The following is a 12804-nucleotide window of genomic DNA, read 5'->3' as shown; positions in this document are numbered from 1 at the left end:
ATTGGGAGTTGTTGCCACAAGGCGTTCGCTCGCTCGCTTCCCATTTCTATTGCGGCCGCGATTATGTGAGAGCCTTAAAAATAGCCAAGAGTCAACTGTGTGCGAATCGCGGCCATGATGCGGGCCACACGGTTACCGGCAATTGCATTTTGTTAGTCAGCTTTCGATTGCCTGGAGCCGGGTTGCCTCTAATCACTTGCCCCGATTCGGTTGGAGAACCCATATGCGTTTCTATATATACATATATGTGTGCGTGTGTGATTGCACATATGCAGTATGTACTCTACTTGTAACAACAAATATATACACGAGTTGGCGAGTGCGTTTCAAGTGAGTTGCATATCTAAAAACAAAAACAAAACAAAAAAAAAAGAGAGGAAAGAAAAAACCTACAGCACAAATATTAAGCACACATTACACATATGAAATAATGACTTTTCACAGCAAGCTGCCAACAGTCGCGGCCCGTCGATGACGACGGCGTCATCGACTGTGAGTTCCCTTATCAGTGTAGCGCGCTCTCCATTCCGCAGCGCTATGGGGCATGTGGGTTAGGCGTCGCAGCTGAAATAACTAATTGAATAACGAAATTTGGCGTGAAATAGCCTACACATGTTATCGATAACAAAAGAACAGCAGATGTTATCGATTGCATGACTAAAGATTTATAATTGTAAAATGAAAAATAATCGAACTAAACAAAAATATTTTTTTCCAAACATTAAAAATTATGTATATCGATAACATTAAAAACAATTATTTCATATCATTTCACTTATTTTACAAGTTTTGTCAAATCTTAATAGGCTTCATTATCGGAATTAGGAGAAAAGTTTGGTTGGCGACTTCTTTAAAAGTTTATTTCATTTTATTATTTATCGAATGTATTATCGATATATGAAATGAAAGGATGATGCTATTGCAATTTGTGTTCAAATGCACTTCAATATTAATGAACATAAAATGTATTATGGTTTAATTTATTCGTCATTATTTTGACAATTTGATTTGAATTAAAATGTATCGATAAATTTATTCTGATAATATCCGAATTTCATATTGTATAGTTGAAATAAATTAAAAATTCAATATTGATAACGAAAAATTGATTGATGATAGTAAATCGATTTATCAAATAATCGATTGGTAAATCAAGTTATTATCTATGATTAAATGAAAGATAGGGATCTAAATCTGCTGCATATATAATTTTTCATGTAAACATTAACTTGAGCACAATCTCTAGCGATATTTTTAAGGTTATGCAAATACATATACAAATATATACATATACATACATATACGTATATGTGTATGTGTGTGTGGAAGCGACTTGTAATTGTTGCCGGTTAATTGTTCTCGCATGTGGAACAATTTTTGACTCAATTTTAAGCAGACGCAGCAGCTGTAGCTTTTTTTTTTTTTTATTATTATATTTTTGTATTGTTTTGTTTTTTGTTGGAACAGCTTACATAAATACAAATGAATACGAATATGAATATGTGAATGCAAATATTTAGTGAGTGTGTGTTAACAGCTATAAAAATTAACAGTTTTCGATTTCTGTTTCAGCTGCTCTTTACCGCTCTCTCTCTCTCTCACTCTCTCCCATCCCATACGCTCTCTCCGTTTAACCTTCAAAAGATAATAAAATACACACAAAAGAAAAGCAAAAGGCAAGCATTACCAAAAAACCAAATTTAATACAAGACTTAAAACTTGTTGAACTTGTTTGGTCTGCTTTTTGTTTTTGGTTTTTGATTTGGTTTTCTTTAATATTTGTTGTTATCTGTTGCCTCTAAGCAATTTGCATCATTGCGTTTCGTTTTTACTTTTTATTTATTGTTGTTTTTTGTCGAATCTTTAATGTTTTTTTTTTCTTCGTGCCTCTGGGGTAATGTATTAATCTGCTTTTAATCGCAGCCTCAATTAGCAATTAATTAATATCCTGAATTCAGGTGTATGTATGTATGGCCATGTATATAGCCTCGAGGTTGTTTGTAGGTCATCGGAAGCTGTTGTCATCGAGTCATCGATATCGTTTTTCGATCATTCTTGGCCCACATTCATAAAAGCTCGCACACTATTTAGTAGTTGTAGGCAGGTTTATTTTCGTAAGCGTTTTCCACACACACCGAAACAGCCCATAAATTACTCAGTATATCCAGAACTGCGTCAATGACATGCCCAGCAGCATTAGCTGTGTATCTATATATCTGTCTATCTGAATCCGTATCCATATCTATATGTATATTTATATATAGGAGAGAAAGATAGATATTTATTCTATTCGATGTTCAACACGTCCGCTTCGCTGGTTCTATTTGTGTGGGCGCTGGCTGGCGTTGTTTAAAAGTTTCTTCCCATATATACTTATGTTTTGTTTTTACTTTTTAGTTAGACTAAAAAATAGAATTGGTTGTACGGGAATTATTTAAATACATCAACTGCAACCCACACATACACATCCAGCTCATAAATTAAGTTAAAATTTGTACTTAATGCTGTTGCTTCTTTTCGTTTTCTATTTTTTATTTTGAGTATAAACTTGAAATACGGAAAAACAATTTGCAGCTGACATCATGCAGACATCAGACATATATGTATATATATATATATATATATATATATATATATATATATATATATATATATATATATATATACATTGACCAACTATAAGGCTTATAAAATTATAAATGCGTTTTTTCAGTTTTTTTATCTTAAAAAAAAAAAAAAAGAAACCGTAGATAATGTAGTGCGAATGTATTGACATTTATATTTCTGTGTGTGTATTTGAATGGCAAATAGAAATAAAAATTGATATCTCATGTGAACGGCTAGATAGCGATATATACTATATGTATATTATGGCATTTGGTGGATAACCAAAAACTGATTTTTTTTTTAGCTATTGCACATGTTGTTCAAGGCTGTGCGTGGGCGAATCATAAATATTTGAATGGAAATTATATTTATAAAAGAAGATTTCATGAAAATTTATTAAGGAAATGATTCCAAAACAAACTTTAATCGATGTGAAAATACGCTAAAACTAGAAAATCTACAATTCAGATGATAAGGTTTTCCCGATTATAGTTTGATTGGGGGCTAGAGGAGACTCAATTGAATATTGTTTAAGCACATTTTGGAAATATTTGTAGAAATTTGAAACGTTTCTATTACATTAACTCGCACAAAGAAAAGCTCAAATAATTTGTATATGGGTCAACTTATTGGCTTAAATAGGGATCTTTCCTACTAACAAATAGTCAATATTTAGATAGAACTTCTTCGAATGAAATTTTTTGATTTCGTTACAATACAATGGCTGATAAGATAAGATTGTTAAAAGCGAAAACCATAATAATAGAAATAACAAGTAAGAATGTAGCGATCGGGCGTCACCGACTACAGAATACCTAATCACAAACTTTGAGTATATATTTTAAATTGAGTTTATATTCCACATCTCAAGTCTCTACTATGGAGAAAATACAAAAAAAATTTATACGAACAGACGGACGGAAAACAATGTGGACAGTGCACAAAACGAATATACTCATTCCACGTTTGTGAATGAGTATAAATATTGAAGTGCCAAAACAAAAGAGAGAGAAAACATTCAAACCAGACAATAAAACAGACGCAACTGCAAATGAAATATTTGCGTGCCGTCATCGATGATTGAATCATATTAATCTTTTTGTTAATTTCATTTCTCGGTTTTGCCTAATATTAAAAACTTGCAAATATATTATACATGTATAGAGATATATATATAGATATATGTATATGAATTTATTAATACATGAATGACAACTGCACCGTTAATATTTTTTTACAGTCATTATTTATAGACATTTTGTAATACCTTATATATACATACATATATATGATATATATTAATATATATAATTAACAATAAAATACAATTCGAGCGGTAAGTGCGTTTAAATTTTTTATTCGCTTTGCTAAAGATGCGTAGTAAGCACGATAAAAAAAAAAATAAATAAAAAACAAAAAAATAAAAATCTTTAGAAATTAATGCCTAGAAATATTTTATCTATCATCATAGATAAATGATATGCCTATAAATTGCTCTACTTGCAAGTAGAGACAATGCTCTGTCTCTCTCTCTCTCTCTCTCTCGCTCTCTATGTTGCTTTTGCTATCAATGATATGAGACAATACTATTTTAAGTTAGTAATTTTATCATTTTGTATTAATTTTTAGTTCGTATTTTCTTGATATAAGAAGAAAATAAGAAAATGCCGCTGGGACATAAAAAATTATGCCAAATATAATGATAATTTCTTGCGTAATGAAACAACTTGGCGCATTTTATTTGTAGTTTGTCAATGTGCATTGCTGCTGTTATGGGCCGTGCTTTTGGTTTGGTTTGGTTTAGTTTTCTTTTTTTTTTTTTCGAGATATAGAAAATGTAAAAAAGAAGCAAAAGAAAAGAAAATTTGTGGCAATCGCTGACTGTTGCCTGCCTGGCATATTTGGCTGTTGCTCGCCACGCTCTATATCTAGACACATGTAATCATGCCATATTTATTGCCATTTGAAAACCCATTGAATAACACTACAAACTGTAAAAACGAAAGTTGAAGAAATTCATATAATATACAAGTTTTTGAAATTTTTACTTACATTTTAAAGAATGTCTAGTTAAATAAATAAAATTATATGAGAATTGGAATTTAAATTTTATTTTATTTTTATTTAAATTATTATAATAGTAAAAATCTTAAAATTTAATTTAGATAATTTACAACTATTTTTCAGCTAAAATTTAAAAAAATGATTTTTTACAAAATAATATTTTTATATATTTTTTACAGTTTTTATTTGAGTAAAACAAAGTATAAAAAAAATTTGTTTAAATAAAATTTAAGTTTAGCATTAAATTACGATATGAATCTCTTGAATGCATTTTACACTCATTCAGCTCATTGCATCCCCATATATAAATAAAATTAAAACAACTAACAATAGCTCAAGAAATGCGCGCGCTACTAACAAGTTAAAAAAAAAACATTGCATACACACACACACACTCGCAAACAAACACCCACTCGCACTTACAACTAAATCCGTCCTTCTGTCTGTCTCTCTCACCCTGTCTCTCTCTCTCTGTTTCTTGTCAATTGTGATCTTTGCAAATGCAGCGTTAACCCATGTGTTTGGTATAAGCCTAAACGTCTATTTCTCTTCTTATTCTCATTTCAGATAATGTAAAATCAGCGTATGCTCAATAAAGAAAAGCTTAAATACACAAAAAAAAAAAAAAGAACAACAAATTAAATATTAAAACAAAAACTGCTAAACTTACAAACAATATTCAAGTTAAAGCGTATTTATATATAAACGTTTGTTCGAATCAAAATTAAACTACATATATACAACTCTTAGCCACGATAGGCTTCAAGTACCCCAAGCTATTAGCTATTCCCAAGCTTTGTAAACAATTAAAAAAAAGAAAACAATATACAAAACAAGAACTCATGCAAGGCGCTAAACATCTATGCTAAATATATATATGTATACCTTATATATATAGGTGCTGATCTGTGCTAAGAGCTGTTTATCATAAAAGAAACAAAAAGTAACCCGAAACAAAACTTGTTGAAGCCAACGTCATAAAGTAAAACGCGCAACATTCTAGTCGCCAGCTAAGCTATCTATAAAGTCCCCCAGCTAAAACAAAACTATAGTTATATATATATATATATTCATATATACATATACAAAATACTGAAGAATTGCTGCTGCGATGGCCAACGTTGTTAATATGAACAGCCTGCTGAATGGCAAGGACTCGCGCTGGCTGCAGCTGGAGGTCTGCCGCGAATTTCAGCGCAACAAATGTTCGCGCCAGGACACCGAGTGCAAGTTCGCCCATCCGCCGGCCAATGTTGAGGTGCAGAACGGCAAGGTTACCGCTTGCTATGACAGTATCAAGGTCAGTATCCAAAAACCCAACCAACCTGCCTATGATTATCAATATCTATATCTATATATGTAAATATATATATATATATATATATATATATATAGAGTGCAGACAAACCCCATTAACACTCTGCTTCTATCGTGTATCGTGTATGGAATGTAGCTTGTAAGCTTTTATTTATTACTTTTAATACATCATGGCTTCAGTACTCTACCCCAAGCCATACCACCCCCACCCCAACAAACAAAAAACCTATATGAAAACCCATTGCAGTCCCAAAAAAGTGGATCTTGTCGCGCTTTTGTTGTTTGTGCTTATGTGCTTATATATTGTTTCTCTCTCATTTTTTTTTTTTTTTTTTTTTTTTTTTGTATATACTCTGTGCTTATTATATATACATAGTTAGTGGCTGTCTCTTTGTCTCTCTCTCGCTCTCGCTCTCTGTCTGTCACACTCTCTTTGCTGTGCGCTTCTGAGCCTAGACTTGAGAGAGCTTGCGGCTTGCCCCTAGGCCCCGGCGGCAGCTTTTGTCTCTGCGCTTGTCTTTGTGCCTGTGCTTGACCGACTCCTTGCTAAGCTATCGAGAGATTACCAGAGATCGTTTAATAATAAACAAATACAAAATATTGCATCAAAAACGGTGTAAAAAAAATGAACATAAAAAAAAAAAAAAAAATCAAGTGCAAAAAGTGTTGAAGTGAAATTCTAATAATTAAAATAACTTAAAACTTTAAATGTCTAGGCAACGCACCTCTTAGAGATGGATAACTACAAGGTAAACTTAATATTAATCAATATTTACAATAAGTTGTATTACTCTTTAATATTTTACTTAGCATTAAGTACTTACAAGACAAAATCGGTTAAGCAATTTCCAACAAAGTTGAATCGGTTGATCAACTTTCAGTTTTATTTATTTATTTATTTATTTTTTTGTTGGGTCCCATGCTGTTCCTAAGCTCTTTGACATTGTCCGACGCAAAATCAAAGCGTATTTGCCGGCATCCTTTTTCTGTTAGCCACCTTTGCTTTTCCTTTATTTTTTTGTCCTGTTGAACAATATTGAATTTTCGCCGCTGAAACGCGAAAAATTAGCTGTGAAAAAGATTGGAAAAGCAAACGCACAAAAACAAAAGCGTCAAAGCGGCAAAAGTTTGTTCCTTACTCTGTCTTTTTTTTTTTTTTGTGTATTTTTTTCGGAATTTTTCAGCACTTTTTTCGCTCAGCTGGACGTCCACGACAACAACAGTTACACAGCGGCGGAAAAACAAAAGGGCGACAATACCTTGACAATGTCGTGGGCTATGCGGAAAAATTAAGTTGCCCGGTTTGTTGTTGTTTGCTTTATTAAGCTCTCTCGCTTGCACTCAGTCTCTCTCTCTCTCTCTCTTTCTGCCTCTGTTATCTGTGTGTGTTTGTGACAACAATGTTGGCAACACAAACAACAACAACAACAGCAACAGCAACTATATAAAATGGCAGCATAAAGTAAAGTATTTTATATATAGTACTTGCTTAATGCTGACAAAATGCCGCCTCGAACCTCATCATCTGCATTATAATAATCATCATTAGCATTTTTATCATCATCATCGTCATCGTCAAATTTGTGACAGCATAAAAAATTACGTTTTCTTGTTGTTGCTGCTGTTGTTGTTGTTGTATTTTTGGGAAAATGTTCGTAGTCGCCTTTTCGGTCGTCCGCCATTTGCCACTTGTTTGGTTAACGGCTGCGGCGGCCGCTTTTGTTATTTTAACAAAACCCCAAAGCGTGGAGTGGAGCCTTAAAGTTAGCCAGACCCCTGGCACGCCCCTCCGTTCCGTGCCCCAACACCCACACACCCACACACACACACACCCGCTCTCGTCTAGGCCACGCCTGAGTGTGCAAACAATAGTTAAAACTGATGTTTGTAAGTAGCTCTTGGTTCTTGTTGTTGTTGTTGTTGCTACTGTTGTTGTTGTTGCGCTTTTGTTTTTGCACTTTTCACGCCTGTCCTCACGCGCAGCGTCCTTAATTGAGCCACTGCCACAGTTGAGGCTGAGAAAAAAAAGGCGAAGTCCGTCCCTGTCCTTGCTTCCGTCTCTGCCATTTTTATGGCTCTTGTTTGATGAACGCTTTAATAGAAGCATTTCCGACTACTTGAGAATTATGATGCTGAAATATTTTACAGTATTGCTCTGCATTGTTCTTAACTTTAAAAAAATATATATTCAAATGTATATTCAGTGCGAAATGTACTATAACTATAAGTAAGTAGTTTTCGATGGTTTCTATTTTTCTGAATATAAATTTTATGTAACGACTGAAAGAGAATAAATAGATTACAGATTTCGCCTTCTATGGGTTCCTCAGAACATCAGCGATTTTCTTTATATAAAAGTCTGATACCAAAAGACTTTTATCTGCTTATATTCAATCATAAGGGATTTTAAAAAATATATATATATATAAATTGATATGTCAGAATCTCTTTTATATACTTCAATCTACTTTGCCTTTCAGTTTTACTAAAATTTTTCTCAAAGAATATTTCGACGTAAAGCTCTATTATAATATGTTTAACAAATTTGAGTAAACCCTTTGCTGCCTAGCCTTGAAATCTCTTAAACCTTTTGGCCCAGGTCACAGCTGGGTCGAGTGATAAGCTACTGCTGATGCTGATACCAAACCCAAAGAAGAAGAAGAAGATCAAAATGAGTTAGCTTTCTGCCTGTAACAGCTGCGAGCTCAAAATGCGAAAGCGAAAGGACACACAGATACATATACAGTAGGGCCTCTACATATATATACATATATATATATTTGTATATGACGAAGTTGTCCGCTTGCCCCATGGGGCTTTAGCCTGCGCCCGCTAGGCAGCTGGCAAATAAAGCTCAGACATTCATTGCCCACAAATTAATTGTGTTATCCTATTAATTAACTATGCAGTAAAGTTGCCGAGCAATTTGGTTCGCTGAGCGAGTTTTTCTGCCCAGCCGCATGACACGAGAGCACAAGAGTTTTCTTCTCTTATTTTCCCTTGCTTTCCCTTACTGTTTTTTTTTTTTTTTTGTGCCAGGCTTTTGAGTGTGTTGTAATTGTAGCTGAGTGTGTTTGTACTCATTTTCACCTCTTTTTTTCCCCAGGGTGTGGTGTGTGCATGTGCATGTGTGTGTGAGTGTGTGTGTGCTTGACACACAAAACGGGAGAGGCATGCGGCATGATGAGTTTAAATGTGTAACGAACTTAAACGTGCAAGTAACCAGCATATAATGGCTGCCAACCAGTTTAAGGACAAGAGGCCTACCTGGATGAATGTATGTATGTGTGTGTGTGTAGGCGCGTGTGTGGGTGTGACAACATTTTCCATGTGGCCACGGCACTAATTTATAGTTAAGTTGCCGCATTGTAGACTTTTCTAACGGCATTCGCTTGCGCTGCTGCCTGACAGGACTAATTGAAGGGGAGAACTGAACTGAGCTCCAGCAAAGTTCCTTTCAATAAAATATATAAGACGACAACTGGGTCAATGGCATTGGATTGTTCTAATGCGTGAGTGAGTTACTTGGAATGTAGTTGAATAATTATTAAAATATATTTAAGTCTAATTAGAGCTGGGTACATACATAGATAAGCTGATTCGTTTGATCATATTTAACTATTTATCCGGCTTGAAATACTTGTACTTGTGACCCTTTCACAAATTGGCATCATTTCAGTGTTAATTTCCTCTCAATTTAATTTGACCACAATGAGCCAGCACACACACACACATTCAAAAGTGCGAAAGGACTGGGTCGTTCGGTCACCCATGCTCAAGGAGTAAAAATCGCCATGGCCACAACATAAAACATTTTCCGGTTTATAATTTTCTTGTCACAACAATTTTCACGCCATGCTCGGCCGCCGGCACCTCGTCGTCGACGTTGTGCTGCTCCTGCTGCTCCTGCTCCTCCTGCTCCTCCTGCTGCTGCTGCTACTGCGTGCCGTTGGCTGGTTTTGGTGGCACTTTATCCGCCTGGCTTGCTCGCATTTTGCGTCCTTTCGCCTTTCGCGCGCTTTTGCTACTTAACCAACTGTAAAGCTCTCGGCCATATTGTGTGGCACCTTATTTTTCTATTATATTTTCAACACTGGCTGCTGTTGCTGCTGCAACATATTTCCACCAGGCCACGCCTCCAGCTGCTCCTCTAGCCGGGCAACAAAAGTCAAGTTTCTATGCCATGCAAATTATGAGCTGGGGCAGAAAAAAATTAAAATAAAATTATATATTTATAAAATAAATAAAAAATAATAAGAAAATAAAAGCAGAATATGGCGAGCCGCAAAAGAAAATGAAAATGGCAACTCTTCCGTTCGTCCTGGTGGTTGGGCGATTGGGTGGTTTGGGTGGATTCAGTGGCTTCGCGCTGAAAGTGAAGCCGAACAATATGCGCGGCACTTTGAAGTAATTTCGTTTTAGTTTTCGCCACGTTGTTTATTTCTATTCCATTTTGCAGTTGACGCTCGAATTTCCGGCCGCCTGCAGCGCCTGTCAGTCGGAAATACTTTGGTAATTAAATTTTAAAGACAACAGGAACTGACTTTGGGTCTTGCTCTCGATCTTGTTCGCTCAGTCGTTCGCTCGTTCTCTCGTTCGCTGGAATTCAATGTCATCCAATTATTTTTAATTATATATTCGCTTTCTCGACATTGCTTTGCGTTTGCGTTCGGCCAAACCAATTTGCCCTCGGACTAGAATCGATAATAAGCAAAAAATAAACAAACGCGACCCAAACAAAACGGAGACCAACTAGAAAATAAGAAGAAGAAGAAAAGCAGAGACAATATCCAATTTGAATAAAAGAAGAGAAGAGATGAGAGTTCCAACTGCTCTCCACTTGCCTCAATAGTTTGCTTAAAGTGTGCTCTGAATGGCAGCCGAAAAGACGGAATGACTGAATGACTGAAAGATTGTAAGAAAGCAAGCCAAAAACTTTGTGCGGTTGTTGTCAGTCGAATCCAAAGAAATTGCAAACTAAAAAATAATTGCAGTCATAATAAAAACCCAATTTCAAAATCATATTGAGAGCTATCAATGACCGCATTGAAGGTTTCGTAAAAAAAAAAAAACAAGTTGAGTGTCTATATAGAAATTGTAGCAAAAGAATTGAGTTTGAAAATAATGAGATTAATATTTATTTGCTTATTTAAGCAATTGTTGCTTAACAATAAAAGAATTTTAAAATTTTCCCAATTTATACATACAAAGCGATTTTCAAATGTAAAGAAATATTTTATTTATATATTTCTTAGACATTACAGTTTATATAAAATTAAAAATCAACCTAAACATCCAGTGCTTATTTTTTAATGAAGTTTTAATCTGTAAAAAATAAAATTAATTTTATATGCTTTTCAACTCTAATGAATAAAATTAAAACTGACTAAACTGAGGCTAATTAAAAGCCAGCTGGAGTGTCTATTAAGAATGCCATAGCAATGAGCTTTTGTAAGAGGCACAGCTCTGCTTACAACTTTGCGCTATAGCATCCAGCTATTGTTTGTTGCTGCTCATGCTGCTGCCATTTATACTAATTATGGATTAACATAGTAAGTCAAAGTTTTGACTTTGCTGCAGGCACAGTTGCAATGCGATGTAATTCCGGACACAGCCGCCACCTCTGAAGCTCTGCGTAAATCTGTGTTTAAATGGACTGCACACCCACACACACAGAGAGAGTGTGTGAGAGAGAGAGGGGGAATGGCAAGACAGAGCAGTCGCTCGCTAATTTGTTATGCCTTACACACGTTGCACTTTCGAATTCCGCAACAAACTTCAAGTCAATAACTCAGCAGCTGGTTGTCAGGAGGCGCCCGCAGGAGCTGCAGGCACTTAATGCATTATGCAGCAGCAAGTTGTGGCATGTCCTTGCGCTGCAAATGTAAGTACTCTGCGAGGCGAAGCAGAGGCAATGGCAATGGCAACATGGAGTATGGGCATGGCGCACACATGTGCAGTCTGTGCAGTCATTCCGCAGTTGCTGAAACCTACACAATTCATTCGTCCTGGCTGCTTCCGGCGTCCTGCGACCGGAACGACGTGACTGCAGCAGCAGCAGCAGAAGCAGCGCCAGCAACAGCAGCGGCAAATCGAGCGGGCATGGCATGTCTTAAATAAAATAAATGGCACATTATCAATATAAACAAGAGGAGGACGTCGAGTACGCGAGCTGCAAGCGTAAAGTTGTTAAGTTACTTAAGCCAACAAATGAAGCAACAGACACGACGAGGGGCGGCGCGTCGACGGGGGCGGGCCGGGGCTGGTTGTGTGGAGCGAGCTGTACGACAAGCTAAACACAGTCACGAGCCTGACAAATTGCCGTCTGACTCCAGACTCCAGACTCCAGACTCCAGACTTCAGGACTCCACGACTCCAGACTCAACTTCCACTTGCTGCTGCTGCTGCTGCTGCTGCTGCTGCTGCTGCGCCCTGACCAACAAACAAATTTGGCATTCGTTTCTTTGCTCTATGTCACATAGGGGCGCCAAAGTTGGCCAAGCAAATAAAAACTAATGCCCATTCGCGATGAATATAAATGCGTTTGCTTCAGCTGCAGCCATGCGACAAAAACTTATCGCTGAGAAATGTCGCAAGTTCTATTCCTTTTCAGTGCGCATCAAGTTTTCATGAGCTGCCACGCCCAACACGCCCCCACGTGTTAATACAGTCGCTCTCCCGGGCAAGTGTCAAAAAGTGCATATGAAAATAAGTCGGAGTGGGAGTCGAAGTCCTAGTCGAGGTTGCAGTTGCAGTTGCAGCAATTTTGATTTGCATTGCATTTGCATTTCATTGGATGAATTAAATATTCATATG

At 36.1% G+C, this 12804-nt stretch overlaps 1 protein-coding gene across 34 annotated transcripts in view; it reads left to right on the top strand.

Annotated features, from left to right (window-relative positions):
- mbl (splicing regulator muscleblind) overlaps window positions 1-12804 on the top strand; it is a 258467-nt gene that overhangs the window by 96399 nt on the left and 149264 nt on the right. For 21 of the 34 annotated variants that reach the window (XM_089469926.1, XM_089469924.1, XM_089469923.1 and 18 more), the window contains 2 exons: window positions 5239-5971; window positions 6705-6737. The exons of 1 other annotated variant lie outside the window; for it this stretch is intronic. In XM_089469926.1, the coding sequence (XP_089326052.1) occupies window positions 5783-5971; window positions 6705-6737 (222 nt within the window). In that variant the 5' untranslated portion in view covers window positions 5239-5782. Of the gene's footprint in view, window positions 1-5238; window positions 5972-6704; window positions 6738-12804 lie in introns of those variants that run through there. 12 more of the 34 variants (XM_089469925.1, XM_089469922.1, XM_089469920.1 and 9 more) reach the window with 2 other exon arrangements.

The sequence above is a fragment of the Drosophila arizonae genome, chromosome 5 (genome assembly GCF_054131065.1).
Source record: "Drosophila arizonae isolate 15081-1271.41 chromosome 5, UAZ_ARI_1.0, whole genome shotgun sequence".
NCBI classification, from domain to species: Eukaryota; Metazoa; Arthropoda; class Insecta; order Diptera; family Drosophilidae; genus Drosophila; species Drosophila arizonae.
The sequence above is the reverse complement of the archived record's forward strand: the minus strand, read 5'-3'. Positions and strand labels throughout refer to the sequence as shown.